The 14,943-nt window shown below is 40.0% G+C and overlaps 1 protein-coding gene across 3 annotated transcripts in view; it reads right to left on the reverse strand.

The window, feature by feature from the left end:
- si:ch211-140l13.3 (uncharacterized) overlaps nt 1-14,943 on the reverse strand; it is a 43,616-nt gene extending 28,673 nt beyond the window's left edge. For all 3 annotated transcript variants that reach the window (XM_028605344.1, XM_028605346.1, XM_028605345.1), the window contains exons 1-3: nt 14,696-14,943; nt 13,497-13,858; nt 12,198-12,294 (exon numbers count right to left, since the gene is read on the reverse strand). In XM_028605344.1, coding sequence (XP_028461145.1) covers nt 12,198-12,294; nt 13,497-13,844 — 445 coding nt within the window. In that variant the 5' untranslated portion in view covers nt 13,845-13,858; nt 14,696-14,943. The remainder of the gene's footprint in view (nt 1-12,197; nt 12,295-13,496; nt 13,859-14,695) is intronic.

Raw genomic sequence — 14,943 nt, forward strand, 5'->3', positions numbered from 1 at the left:
GGTCTATCAGTGCATCTCTAATATTTATATACATATTTAGGATTTTGGAAGACTTTCACCCAGGAAATGCGTGTTCCTTGGGAGTGTTTTAATACATAATTTTCTTAAACTTCACTAGTCATTTTGGTGCCAAAACTCAACTTTCATCGCCGCACAACACTCACTTTTTCTTGCCTAAACTTGACCGTAATCTCCGCCGAAATGACCAGCAGCTTGCGGTTCTCTGTACCCAGCGCACAGTCACCTATTTTGGGGTAACTGAACCGCCAACTAACGCTGACCTGACGGAGCACCATGCGGCGCACCATAGCCGGCGGCTCAAAGCTCTGTAGCAGCTTAAACAGCTAGCAACTGTCACTCTGTAGCCGATGTCACGTGACCAGTCGGATTTTCTTGTTCTCTAGAATACTGTAAATCATTCTTGATTTTCAAAAGGGTTGATTGTTGTAAACTAGAGGATAGGACATTAGCCTGAAAAATCCTGCCAACTTTTTTTGGGGGGGGGGGATTTCGTAAAGTCAACAACAATACATAAGACAAGGTCCCATGGCATGAAAATTTGACTTCATGAGGTTTTTTAACATTAATATGCATTCCCCCAGCCTGCCTATGGTCCCCCAGTGGCTAGAAATGGTGATAGGTGTAAACCGAGCCCTGGGTATCCTGGTCTGCCTTTGAGAAAATGAAAGCTCAGATGGACCGATCTGGAATCTTCTCCTTATGAGGTCATAAGGAGCAAGGTTACCTCCCCTTTCTCTGCTTTGCCCGCCCAAAGAATGTGGCCCCCCCATGAGAAAGAGAGAGAGACATCATGGCTTTCAAACTAGCAAAGTAGCACCTTGCCCCCCCCTCTCTCCTCCTCAATAGCTACAGACACAGAAATGGCATTGTGGGACTGGCTCTAGTGGCTGTAATTCTGCACCAAGACTGAATTTTGGGAAAGAGACTTCAGATACAGTATTAGGGGACCACTAAGGCCTATATAAAAGAGACTTCAGATACAGTATTAGGGGACCATTAAGGTCTATATAAAAGAGACTTCAGATACAGTATTAGGGGACCACTAAGCCTATATAAAAGAGACTTCAGATACAGTATTAGGGGACCACTAAGCCTATATAAAAGAGACTTCAGATACAGTATTAGGGGACCACTAAGGCCTATATAAAAGAGACTTCAGATACAGTATTAGGGGACCACTAAGGCCTATATAAAAGAGACTTCAGATACAGTATTAGGGGACCACTAAGGTCTATATAAAAGAGACTTCAGATACAGTATTAGGGGACCACTAAGGTCTATATAAAAGAGACTTCAGATACAGTATTAGGGGACAACTAAGGTCTATATAAAAGCATCCAAAGAGCACCATGTCATGGGACCTTTAAGAATCAATCATTGATTCTCCATGCTTGTATACAGAACCATTCAAAAAGGCTCTAGGGGGCATCGCATCCACTTCTTTTCATCAAAATCACCTACGCTACTGTTGAAATCTCCACAGACAAGAATTGCCTCAACTCCTGAACATAAATAGATTGGACTCAAAATATGATTAAAGAAAAATGAGGCGTCCCTTCTCCATACTGACATTTCGGGTGGCAGGTAAAAGGTAAAAACAACAAAAGTGTTACCTGATTTCAAATGCAGAAATGTCAAACCTAGAATACCATCCACCGGTTTGTCTGCAACATAAATTATATCTAGTTCCAACAGGGTGTTTTTAACACAAAAACCAACCCCACTTGAGCCTTTAGTTGCTTTAACACGTTTTGTTCTGTTATAAGCAAACCATCTATAACCTTCCAGGTCAATTACTTTGTCATAAAATATATGTCTCATTCAGCAAAATTATGTCCTGTTTGAAATTATAATTTAATATATATGAGAGATCCTATTTTAACTTTTGGGTCATTTTTAAGACCACAGCTTGTACTAGATTGTATTATTTTGTACGATGTTCAAAACGTACGCCCACAAAACAACAACTCCCCACAACTAAATAGACCGTTTTTTACCTTAACTGTACCTTAGTTCTCTTTTTCTGTGTACTGGAAACATTCTGCTTTATGATGTATCATGCAGGTTTAAAGGGAGTGATGGGAAGGTACCTTTATGATTTAATGTGAGAAAAAGAATATAAAACAAATTGATTGAATTGAAAGTTGGTGCTTATTTTTGACAAAAGGCTACAAGAACAGGCTACATGTCCATCATATCAAGCTAATTTTATTGTAAACAGATGAAACAACCAAAGTTCACACATCTGCAATACTGGCTCTCTAACACATTGCTTTTTTTTCTTTGAGGTTACTTATGTATACTATGCATCTGTTTTTTGTACTTCCTCTTTCTGCAGTGTAACTTTAATTTCCATGCATAGAATATATAGGTGAGTATATGTAAAAGTATTGTCTCCCATTTTTCTACAATTTAATTGGTTTCATCCTTTCATTTTAAAGACGAAAAAAAAAAAACACATTTCTGTGGCGGACGAGCAATGTTGTCATGCTCGCATTTTACAGACTTTAGATTTTTACAGATAACAGACTTCACATGTAGGAAAGTTAAGTCTGCTACTAAGTGCATTGGCTTTACAGCAATTCATGTTTATGTCAACATTTTAAATCATTAGTATGTAGCTTTCTGATCCAATCCTGTCACAAGCTTCTTCTGCACGCATTTAAATAAGTCAGCCATGCTGTTTGAGTTTAGATTGTTGAACAACTTTTAAAAGACGATTTCGGTTTGTCAAGGTGCATCTCAAAAAGTGTACGTGGATATTTACGTCAAACTAGAGAAACCTATACGACAGCTAGGAGGGTCACAACATCACTTCACAGGCGTTTGTCAATCTGCTCTAAGCACTTCTGAGTTCTTCTGTAAAACCCACATCCACCATGTGTCAAAGATGATGAATACTTCCACTGAACTGGTGGACGAGTGGGGGAAAAAAAAAAAATCTAAATAAATCAAAACTCATATTTTCAACTTTCTCCAGACTGTAATTTCTCCGGTAGCAGGCCAGCAATAACACAAGCATGAATATAGGCTCATATTCCTGTGCTCATATTTTCTGGCTTGACCTCATCCCCGTTCATTTGAATTTCCAATGCATGGAATGAAGTTTTTTGTAATTATAATGAATGTACGTACAATACCAACTTCTTGAGGCTCTCGGGCCTTCCATCTGTATAGCATACTGTAATTGATACTGTACCAATAGAACTTGCTCTAGTCATTTTCCTTGAAGGACATAGTTTCCCACTGCCATTGTCACCATATCCAAGTATAAACTTCACATGTGCAGGCATGATGGTTTTCGTATGGAGAGCCACCAGAGGAATTTCACAAGCATTAAGACGCTTTAGGGTGGAAAGCTGAAACAAGCATCTTCCATGCTGTGCTTCTGAGCACAAAAAAAAAACGCTCATCTCTTTAAACCACACCTCCAGCTGACAACAAATTCTTCCCCTCTGAAGGATCGGTGGCAGCCTCACATAAAAAGGGCTGACCAGAAGGGGACTGTTGAACTTGACGGATCACAGTGAGAAGGGGAATCAGAGGGAAGATTCAGAGTCAGAGGCAGCTACAACCACCTCCAAAACAAAAGGATTTAAGCTGCCAGGAAACACCTTCAACCCTTAGCCTTCCTACTGCTTTGGTATTACATAAAAAAAACCTTGAATGCAACTTCTTCTACTGCTGTCCAAGTAGGGCTACTGCAATGACTGTTATGTCCAGCCAACGAAACATGGTTACAAATTCGTCAATTGACCACTGCAATGTGCCCAATAATGCCACATACAAAACCCTCTCCTGGGTGATGATGGGAGAGTTTGTGCTGGGTCTGCCTCTCAACCTGTCGGTCCTCTACATCTTCATCTTCAGGTATGAGAAAACTCATTCCCTCTATCTATTTCATAGAAACAATATATTTACCAATCTAGGCCAATATTCTAATCCTCCATTAAGACATCATTTTTTTCATTTCATCATTCAATGAATTTAATTTCCATTTCTGTCGCTTAACATACACATACACTCACACAAACAGCACTGTTACATATAAATGCACTGCAATATTACCCTTTTTATTTTTTCACGTCGGCACAAGGTGAGGATTTCTGTGTGTATTTTAATCTTGGCTCATTTCCCATTAGAAATCTGAAACTTTAGGCACTAATTACTATTTAATCAAAGTGCCCCCAACATTTTTATTAATGCCCCAACATTTAGACAGTGTAGGAAAAAGTTGCCCCCTAGACATTAAGCCAATGTATAAATGGTCACATAGGGTATTATTAGAACTAGCCCAGTACCAAGTTGTATCGAAACATCTCCAGTTAATGGATACCTGCATTCGACCGTTCTTATACCTAGATCTAGAAAATAATTACTATTTATCTGTGGTGTGGTGAAGTTGAGCGCAGTGTATTTGATGACGTTGGCAGTTTAGCGTGCTGAGATGCCACCAAAACATTCAAAAGTATAAAAAATACATGCATAAAATGCAGATGATCAGTATCAAATAAAGTAGAAAAAAATTATCAAATGAAATGCCAGATATACCTGTAAAAACGTAAACCCAGCGCGCTACAGCTGTAACGTTAGTACAGCCATGAAAGCAGCAAACACACCAACAGGATCAACGGAGACAGATTCTACCCGACCTAAAAAAAAAACTGGCATGTTTCTAACAGTTGCGTGACCAGAGACGTAACAAACCCCGGGTAAATATTGGAGATGTATTTGAAAGATGGAGACAGCTTAGAGCCCAAAAGGACGCCGAGTTGGCTAATTTCCTTCTGAACAGGTAGCTAAGCATTAGCTTCAGGCTAATTTATCACGGCCACAAGGGACGGGCATTTTATGTCATTTCAACATTCGTGCACTCACGTTGAATTATAAAGCCAGAGTACCTGAGTTGGTTACTCGCAAAAACTATTGAGACACAGCCAGTGAAGTGATCCCGACTGGTCCTGGCTAACGCCGCCATGCTAACCATGCTAACCATGCCAACGTTACCGGAGGACCAGGCAAGCGGGCCACGGCTGTTCAGCAGCCTTGGCCGACAACGGTGAGTTATTTTAAGCCAAGAGAGGGGGGGCTGTAAATCGGGAAGAGAGGACCGTGAGTTTGCAGTGTGTTTAGCTTGGCTAGGTTGTTAAGTTTTTAGCGGTTCCTACCGTAATTCTAAGCATAGGAAGTGTATTTGTCCGTCAGACCAATTCAAATGATCGGATACATTTTCAATACCACTGTAGTTTCATTATTGTTCACAGGAAGAAACCCTTACAGATGCATGCTCACTCTCCAGTGAGTAGAAGAGGAGGGGGACAGTAGTAACATCCTGTTTGGATTCTCATTTCTTGGCAAAATCTGTGTTGCAATGATTGTAACGCATTCCTTAAGTGTGGACATTTAAAGTTGTGTACTGTAGGATTCATGCACCTACTTTGAAATGCAGTGGTAATTGCAAAACCCATGATGGCATTTTATACAACATGAGCTGTGTGTGCTAATCTTGAGATAAACTGATAAACATGTTAAAAGTGGAACATATTGGGCTGTGGATAGAGATTATCTCTGACAGCATGCGCAACAGCCTGCAGAGTCAGTGTTTTCTTTGGCACCATTGTTTATTTCCAGTGCTGAAATATATATACAGTGCAAAAAGTAAAGCAGCAGCAACTATAAGATACTAAAAGGTTAACAGAAACACCATATAACTGCATGCATGCATCATTTGTCGATATTTGACCAGTAGAGTCAATCCAACTTAAATATTAAGCAGAGAGCATTGGTTTGATGGGTGAAATTCTGTGTTTAGGATAAAATGTAATGACAGGATCATCATCATAGGCTTTCTGCTGTATTGTGTTTACTCTTGATTCAAACTTAAACTTTGTGAGAGAAAAGCAAATAATTGTTTTGTCAATAACCTCCTCTTTAAGGTTCAAGTTCTGGAAGAACAAAAGTATCTTCCTGTTCAATATTGTGGTTGCTGACTTCTTGCTGGTGGCCTGTCTTCCTGCCAAGGCCTACCATTACCATAAGCACGAGAGACACAGCCAAGATAAAGTGGTGTGTAAGACGATGTTCTTCATGCTGTTTTTAAACCGAGGAGCCACTATCGCCTTCCTCATCACCGTGTCTATCAACCGCTACTTCAACGTGGTGCATCTTGGAAGGAGGAATTTTGTCAAAGTGCTGAAGAAATCTCCTCAAATCTCCATCTTGATCTGGCTGCTCTTGCTGCCCCTCACCATCCCCACTATGGTCAATACCTTTGAGTGCTGCAACAGCCACGGCCGCGAAGTCGAGACTTTTCTTCACGATGTGACAGACACCTTCAGAGAGGTATTGTTTTGGGGTTTTTTTTGTGTTGATTTAGATTTGCATTAGCACAGCTGTAAAATATTGTATAACCTGTGACAAGGAAACCGAAAAGGCTTTAATGATTACAATGGGAGCACACAATAGCCCAATATATACTCCAAAGCCGGAGAACTATCCCTGCCAAAGCTAACAGCTTTCAACACTACCGTGTTTTTTACACTACCTCCTATAAAGCTGTCATTCCAGTTTATTAGCTTTAATGGTTAATCTAATTCCCCTAGTTCCCTGACTAACAGCTTGCCACAGGCAGCATAAAAAAAAAACCTGTCCAGGCTTCACAGCATCTTAAACTGTGGACTCATCATATTTTATGTGATTAGTCGATTCATTGATGTGTTGATTAACCAATTAATCTGCAACTATTTTAATATATTATTATTCAAGTCATTTTTAAGCAAAAATCTAGCCTGGAAATCCAGACCCAAATCCGAAAGGCATTGAGTAATAAAAGTCGCACAACTAGAGGGGCGGCACCAAGCATGCATTTGAAAATCTCACTGCACGCAATTGGATAACACTACGACCAATCGCAACAATACACAGGGTGACGTATCCAGAGCCCCATACGCTTAGCTACCAGTGGAGTTAACTGGTAGATTAAACTGTCGTCATCTGTTTAGCTCGACTGTTTATAATTACTCGATGCCAGAGTGACTCGCTGAACAAATTCAAAATTGTGTTCTCGCGAGAACTCTGGATTTCCAGGGTAGCAAAAATCCACTCTCAAATCAAATGTGAACATTTGTCGTTTTCTTAGCTTTCTGTGATGGAAAACTGAATATCTTTGTGTTTTGGACTGTTGCTGGCTCAGACCATAACAAGACAAGAGCCTGAGATGAGTGGGACTGCTGAAAGGTTTAATTTAAAAAACATTAGTCAGAAACCTCAGCCCCTGGAAAAATTATCTTTGAGTGTGAGATACAGTATAGATGATGAACTGTCAACTGTCTGTTCACTGTAGATACGTGAATGTTATTTTCATACGTATTATCATCGTACGTATGGCTTCCCCCCAGAAAAGTTGTTTAGCCCGGTGGCAAATGTCTTTTTCGACGAGGGCCCGGCTGGGGTCAGCCACAGACTGATGGCAGTATTAATGTAGAGCCCAATAGTTCCTGTGATAACAGAATCAGGGATGAAATCGCGAAATTGAGAATTTACAAAAGCTATAAGACGGATTCCATAGGGCCCTACATTAAGTCAGTGCTAAAAGCTAACTGGAATTTTTAAAATATGACTATGTCTAAGTTTCTAACCAACCCACTGTAGTTTAAAAAAAACTTAAAGCAACACTATGTAACTTTTAGCTGCAGCTGTAGTTCCAAGGAGACAACCTGTAGGTAGGGATGGTCCCCCTACAGGTTGTCTCATTGGAACTACAACTCGCGTCTGTTAACGCGAGTTGTAGTTCCAATGAGACAAACTGTAGGGCTAAAAGTTACATAGTGTTAGCCTGACAAGCCAGACCCACATCAAGATGTTGGGTCTGGGAACTCACCATTGACGGAACTCAATCCGAGGGGCGGGATAAACGGTTGTCTTTCAAATTCCCTCTGCACGTAATAGGATAGCGCTACAACCAGGCAGAGCAACGCAGAAAGTAGAGAAGCTAGGTGATAGATTAGACTTTAGCCGTATCGCGTCGGCAAAACTCTGAACACATCTTCCTTTTTTAAGAATGATTTCAATGCCGTTCTTTGTTCTTTTCTCAAAGAAAAGCTTAACTCCAAGTCTTCCATAAGCCCGCCCACCGACTCTATACACGATGTGATTGGCCTGACCAGAGTTTGGTTTTTCCAGCTCGCAAGCCAACGGAGAGTGCCTAGACCCCCCTGACTGCAAATTAAATTTGCTGTCGCTAGGGTGCGTCTAGATTTCTAGGCTAACATAGTGTTGCTTTAAAAATACATTTCCCATTGACTTAGGGCTGGTGGGGGGCAATTTAGGCCTGGTGGGCCACCAGGCTTGCAATACACTGAGGGAAACCCTGCTTATAGTTACTTTTATTTTATTTTTAAGATTGTCTGCTTCACCCAGATCATCATCCCCTTCATCATCCTTGTCTACTGCACGGTGCGCATCGTCAACCGGCTGAGGAGGAAAACGGTCGGGGAAAAGACCAAACTGAGGAGAGCCGTGTTCGTGGTCTTGTCCGTTGTGGTCGTCTTCTCCATCTGCTTCCTGCCCAGCACTATAGCGAGAGCGGTGCTGCTGGGCGTCAGGCTGCAAAAGTGGCAGGCTGCAGAGGACGTTGTGGTCCAGGTCTACGACAGCCTCATGGTTTTGTCTTACGCCGACTGCCTGCTGGACCCGCTGGTTTACGGCTTCTGTAACTCGGGGTTTAAAGATGCCTACGTAGCCACCTTCTGTCCGACGTTTCTTCAGACCAGACAGCCAAATTCCAACTGTGGCACAGTAACAACTACTACAACGTATACAAATCAAAATCCTGGAACTAAAACTGTTTCTTTTCAGGTATTGGAGAAATTATAATTTTTTTTCTTCTTTTATAATGAGAACTATCTCTGAGGGCGTTTATTCACCATTATGACTGAAAACGCGGAAGAGGCGGATGTGCCCGACATCACATTCTTTTGGAGCTAAAGACACTTACCTTTTCAACATTTAAAGTACTAATCATTTCTTTCTGCATTTTTTTCACTGTAAATTCTATACCGATATATATGTCCAATAATGTGTCATATGAAACTTATTAGTTCATGTTTACTGCTATTAATTGTTCACTGTAAATAAATCACCAAAGAATAGGTGCAAGTAAATAGAGTATTTAGCGAAGAAGTAGTCAGGGAGGTGTCAGTCAAGCACAGTCTGTACATACAGTCCAGTGAAACAGGGTCTTTAGCCACAACACCTGTAATCACCAGTGTGGGTGTACAGGGACTTAAAGTGAATTAACAGGCTTGTGTATAGCATTGAGATACTGTCTGACTTGTCCACTCATATGGATTCATATTGTATATATTTGTATATTATTATTTACTTTAAAATGTGCTGTAGGTAGGATTGTGAAGATCCAGGACTTAGCCAAAAAATTTGAAAGTCGACAACTTCTCAGTCTCTCCCCCCTTTCCACTAAAGCCCAAAATGGTCTCTAAGCCCCTCCCCTCACAAGGGAGAATGAATGCGTGTGTATGAGCAGTACAGGCTGGAGGTGGAGCCAGAGGAGCTGGAATTCTTTTTTTTAAATGACCTGCTTCATGTAGTTCTACTGAACATAGGGTCAGTTTCAACAAATAAGACAGAAAGTTAGTTTTATAAGGCTTACCTACTGCACCTTTAATACAGTAAGGAATTTATTTTATTAGGATTTCAGACCAGGTGTTAAGGAGCTAGAATGGTACAGCATTTCCCTTGTTATTGCATTTTACGGCATATGACGGTCCCTGCAATAACTACAAAGTACTCAGCAGTATAGTAGTATAGACCAAACATGCTGTAAAGAGACTTGTTAAAGGTCCTATATTGTAAAAAAACAAGAAAAAAAAACAAGCAGTCAGGATTTCGGTGTGGTTGTGATGTCACAACTTTACTATATAAAAAGGTAATAAGTGCCGCTACAGTGCTGTTACAGACATTCCCCGGCTGCAATGATGGTGCAGAGATGCCAAAAGTGCAGAGGCAAAAGTCCCAGATATGTTCAGGGAGGTTTAAAGAGGGCTAAAATGAGCATTTCAGACAGAGGGTGAATACAGGTATATTTAGACAGACAGTATGAAAATAAATGTGTTTTTGAACAATGAAGTACGTAAACATGTTCTAGAAGAAAACCAAAATGCAGAAAATGAGCATGATATGGGATCTTGTTGTACTGTATGTTTACCCTGTTTTGCAGTGTTTGCAGAAGAATTTTCATTCATCACTCATCACTTTATATCTCTGTGTTCATCATCAGTACCTCAAATCAGTTGTACCGGTCCTCATTGGGGTTTACCCTCAGTGCAACATTCTGTCAACTCCACCACGTTTTTTAACATTACTCAAGTATGTACATAAACAGTTCAATATCTCGCAATTGCTCCTTTTGGAATTAATTTCCTTCTGTGGCTGCATTTACACACCACATTTACAACGGATGTGTAAAAAATGATTCATGTTGTTGCCTTTTTTATAAATCAGAGTAAACTGGCCTGTCCACGTTTCTATATTATGTTCACCACAACCACTACAGAAATGTCAAACCTGAGTGGACTGCAGAAACCTGGAAGGCTAATTTAAACTTTCCTCATTCACACTGTAAATAATTTTGTTATGTTGATAATACAAATTGAATTATTTGTATAAAATTGAGATACTGACTGAAGATCTTTGTATACTGCTGCTGTAAATAAACAGAATACAGCTTCCTCTTTTTGTAAAAAGGTGTAACGTTATCCCAAACAAGTACAAAAGCAAAACCTCCGTATCTCTGTCGTACCTTCCTACATCAGAGCAATGTCCAGATGTTGATGTTGCTGATCAGCCTCTTCAGGCTCCATTTCCCACCCCTTTGCAGACACGTGCTACAGTTTTTTTCAGATTGTGTATGCGTTCAAATACAGCACACGTGCTGTTGTCTATCCATTTTCTACCTTACTTGTGTCTCACTGAGATCCTGTGTACAGATGCATTAGGGTCAGTGTAACGCTTATCAGTTCAATTTTCTAAGCACAAACGGACATTTGGAAAAACAGAAAAATGGGTTCCAATATCCAATTTCTTATTTTTTCCCGCCTTGACATAAAAAATTTATTCAGAGGATCAGAAATTGTGAAAAATTACAAAATAGCGCCTGGGCTCCAGTTATTCAATACTGCAATGATATTTCTGATCCTCTGAATAAAAAACAGAAAATTGGAGAAAAAAAAATTTTTAATTCGTAAAGGTGGGGAAAAAAATGAAAATTTTTATATTTTAACCCATTTTTCTGTTTTTCCAAATGTCCGTTTGTGACACTGACCCATTAGCCCCTAATTTTCACGTTTTCTCAATTCTGATGTGTGTACAGTTTGCTCTGGGCAGGTCGTATGGGTGTTGCAGCAGGAGCGCTGGTGGTGGCAGTCAAGTTGAGGCTAGCAGCGTCAGAGCAGAAATATTACAGCAATAACAGACAAAAAAGAAAGTACGAAAACAAAGACACCCTGTCTGCTTTTTTAAAGCCTTAAATGGCTTAATGTCTCAGCCGTTGACTGAATGCTGTTTTAAGGAATTTAACTCATTAAGATAAGTGACGTGTGATGGGTTGAGTTGGAGATGAACAGGCCCTTTTCACAGCAGCCATTCTGACATGTCAATGCAAGGCAAACCCAGGTGAAATTGATCATATTAATTATTGCCCCGTTCTATTTAGTGGACCACAGCCATTCCAGTGACTAGCTCTAGTATTATTACAGATATCATTACCTAAATTGAACAGGACCATAATTACCCCTGATGTTGCCCTGCAACGAGATGTCAAAAATGGCTGCGGTGCAAAGGGCCTGTTCACGGCAAGGAGAGAAAGATGACGAACCACACACACACACACACACACACACACACACACACACACACACACACACACACACACACACACACACACACACACACACACACACACACACACACACACACACACACACACACGTTGTAATTTTAAATCAAATGTTGCCATCTTTATTATCTCCTAAACTGTATCTGCTCTGTGTTGTCTAGTTGTTGAGAACGCTTAATTACAACACTGAAAAACAGATTTTTGCACTGGATGTAGGTCTCGATACCACGTACAGAAAGGAACCGCAGTGCTGTTCAACACTGACCTGTTCCTAGTAGAGTCAGCAGTCTACTCTGCTCCTGTAGAACCTGGTGGATCTGCTCAATTTGTTGCTGAAGCACCTCATATGGATGATGTGGAACCTGCCAACAGACAAACATTAGGGACATAATTAATAGAAGGGATTAGAACATGATGTTTCAGATGCTTCACAGGACCAACAGTAATCTGATGTTCTACTGCCCTCTAGTGGCAAGTAGAAGAACTGAACTAAAAATGGACGTGCCCAATTACATGGAACAGTATTGTGGAACAAACAACTGATCAATTAATCTAGAAAATAATCAACATATTAATCGATAATTAAAATAATCATTAGTTGCATCCCTACAGTATTGTATAAATTAATCCTTACAGCAGGGGTCTTCAACTTTTTTTAGGCCAAAAACCCCTTTACTGAGAGAGAAACAGAGCAGGGACCCCCTACAACATTGCATAACATTTTGTATAAAAGGTTGCAGTTACAGTATTTTTTGGTTCCTGGGGACATCAAAATTCCACCCTGAGATCTTCTATCTCTACAAATAATATCATTATTATAAAAAAATATATATATAAAATGTATGACGTTCAATGGACTCCTGCGGATTTGCAAATGATGCACATGTGCAAAGAGAAAGCATGAGCCAGTTTACACGCAGTAACCAGAATCTGCACAAAAGAAGCCGCTGTGATGACATGTGAATCCACGCATGCTGACAGCAAAATATACATGGGAATTTGTGCGACATTTCATATGTCCTATACTTTGAAGTATCCCTAATTAAAACACATTTTGGCAGGATTAATGTAGTTTACTGAGGCTGATGTTGCTTCTTCTGCAAATACTTGTGTCTACTCTTTCTACTGAAACTAAACAGCCAAACTGCATTGTAAGTGTACTGTAAATATATAAAGAAATAAGAACATGCTATATAAAAACACAACAGTATAAAGCTTGCAAGGTAAATCCTCAGCACCTGGTAGGGCAAGGGGAAAAAAAAAATGTAGTTGCCAAAGTCAATTTTTATTGGCCCTAAACAAATTGTTGGCAAAAGAACGATAACTTAATTTATATGATACAATAATGATCGGAAAAAATTATTGAAACTTTTTTTTTTTTACCCATTTGGGCAAGGGCATATTTACTTGCCTAACGTGGCATTTTACTTGCCCCGGGTCATTGGGCAACCCTTATTGTTGAACACTGCAATTGCTTCTTTTTTTAACAATATGGAAGTTTTTTGTAGTGGATGTTTCCTTTAAATCGGTAAGCTTTTGTGTAATTCAGAAAAGTAATACTTACTTGTTGCCTAGTCTGATTTACAGCCTGAAAGGCATCCAGGTTGGCAGCAGTTGGCTGGTATGGTCCAACGGGGATAGCATCAGCAGGGCTCAGGAGAGAGGAGAGGTCAGGGTGAGTCTTGCCCACCATTGGTTCACACTGAAAGGCCAGCGGGCCCAGGCTGTCCCCTTGGTGCTCCACCCCACTGGTTCCAGAAGTGGCTGGGATAGGTGCAGGAGTCTGAACTGACCGATTTGAGTCTGTGCATGTCCTCTGGTACGTTCTCTCCATGGGTATTTCAGCTGACATCGTTGCACGATACTCACTCGGTTTGTTTTGACAACCGCTTTGTACCAAGCTTGTCTTCATCTGAACCTCAACAGCTGCAATATATTTAAAAAAACAACAAAAAACATAAAAAGGCCACAATGCAATGATAATTAACTAAAATACTTTACTAGGAAAAATGACTTTACCCTGCCCTGAAATAATATGTATCTGCATTTATGTCTCACTCTCAAAAGTGGGACAAAGCAATTGGAACTGGGCATATATAGGCTGAAAGTCAATAGGCACTTTCTGTAATTGATAACTTAATATGTCTGACTTTCATAAAATAATCTGTCTTTTGTGTATACTTGAAATTAAGCTATAAATTAGAGAACTACATTCAGTCAACATTCAATATACAAGTTGAGCTGCTATCAAATTGGCCTTTTTTCCCAGTGTTTTCCCCTACAACTCCAATGAGGTTAAACAAAGTGCCAATGTAAAATATCTTGTTAAATGCTAATAAAGTATAATGTTATCTTTGTTAAAATGACAACCTAGAATAGGAACAGAAAGATTTAGTAACATGTTGAAAAAGTTGTATTATTAACCCACACAATTTAATTGTATGTAAATTAATATAATACAGACGTTTTGAGGAATCTGGAAATGTGTTCAGCTGTCAAGTGACCGACCGCCATTTTTGTTCTGCCCTGCCACTGAAAGTTCAATTGAACACAAAACTACATTTAACTAACGTTACAGTACATGTACTGTAAACTTGCTCAAAATTAATGAACCCTACAACTTTCAACTGACTGTTTGAAATGAACAACGAAAAAACACACAAACTCGTAATGTCTCCCCTCGGGGTATGTTAGCTAAGTGACAGATGACCGCTTGTCTTTTAAGCTACAGTAGCATACATGTAGAGAGCTAGTTAACGTTACCTGCCGTCTTGGGTCAAGCTGAGCTGAGTGGCAGTTGAGGGAAGTTTACTGTTGCTGCAGTTACTGAGCATTATCATCATCACTTCCGTCACAAAACGTGTTTTGCGTCACAATGAAACAAGTCAACTAACGCTAAATGCAGACAACTTTCCCTAAAAACAAAGATTTAGTTTATGGTAACGTTAACACTTCCAGGGTGATTAGGGCACAAACATTTAGTTTTACCGCACAGAATGCGGACAGGTGGC

This window comes from Perca flavescens, chromosome 18 (genome assembly GCF_004354835.1).
Source record: "Perca flavescens isolate YP-PL-M2 chromosome 18, PFLA_1.0, whole genome shotgun sequence".
NCBI classification, from domain to species: Eukaryota; Metazoa; Chordata; class Actinopteri; order Perciformes; family Percidae; genus Perca; species Perca flavescens.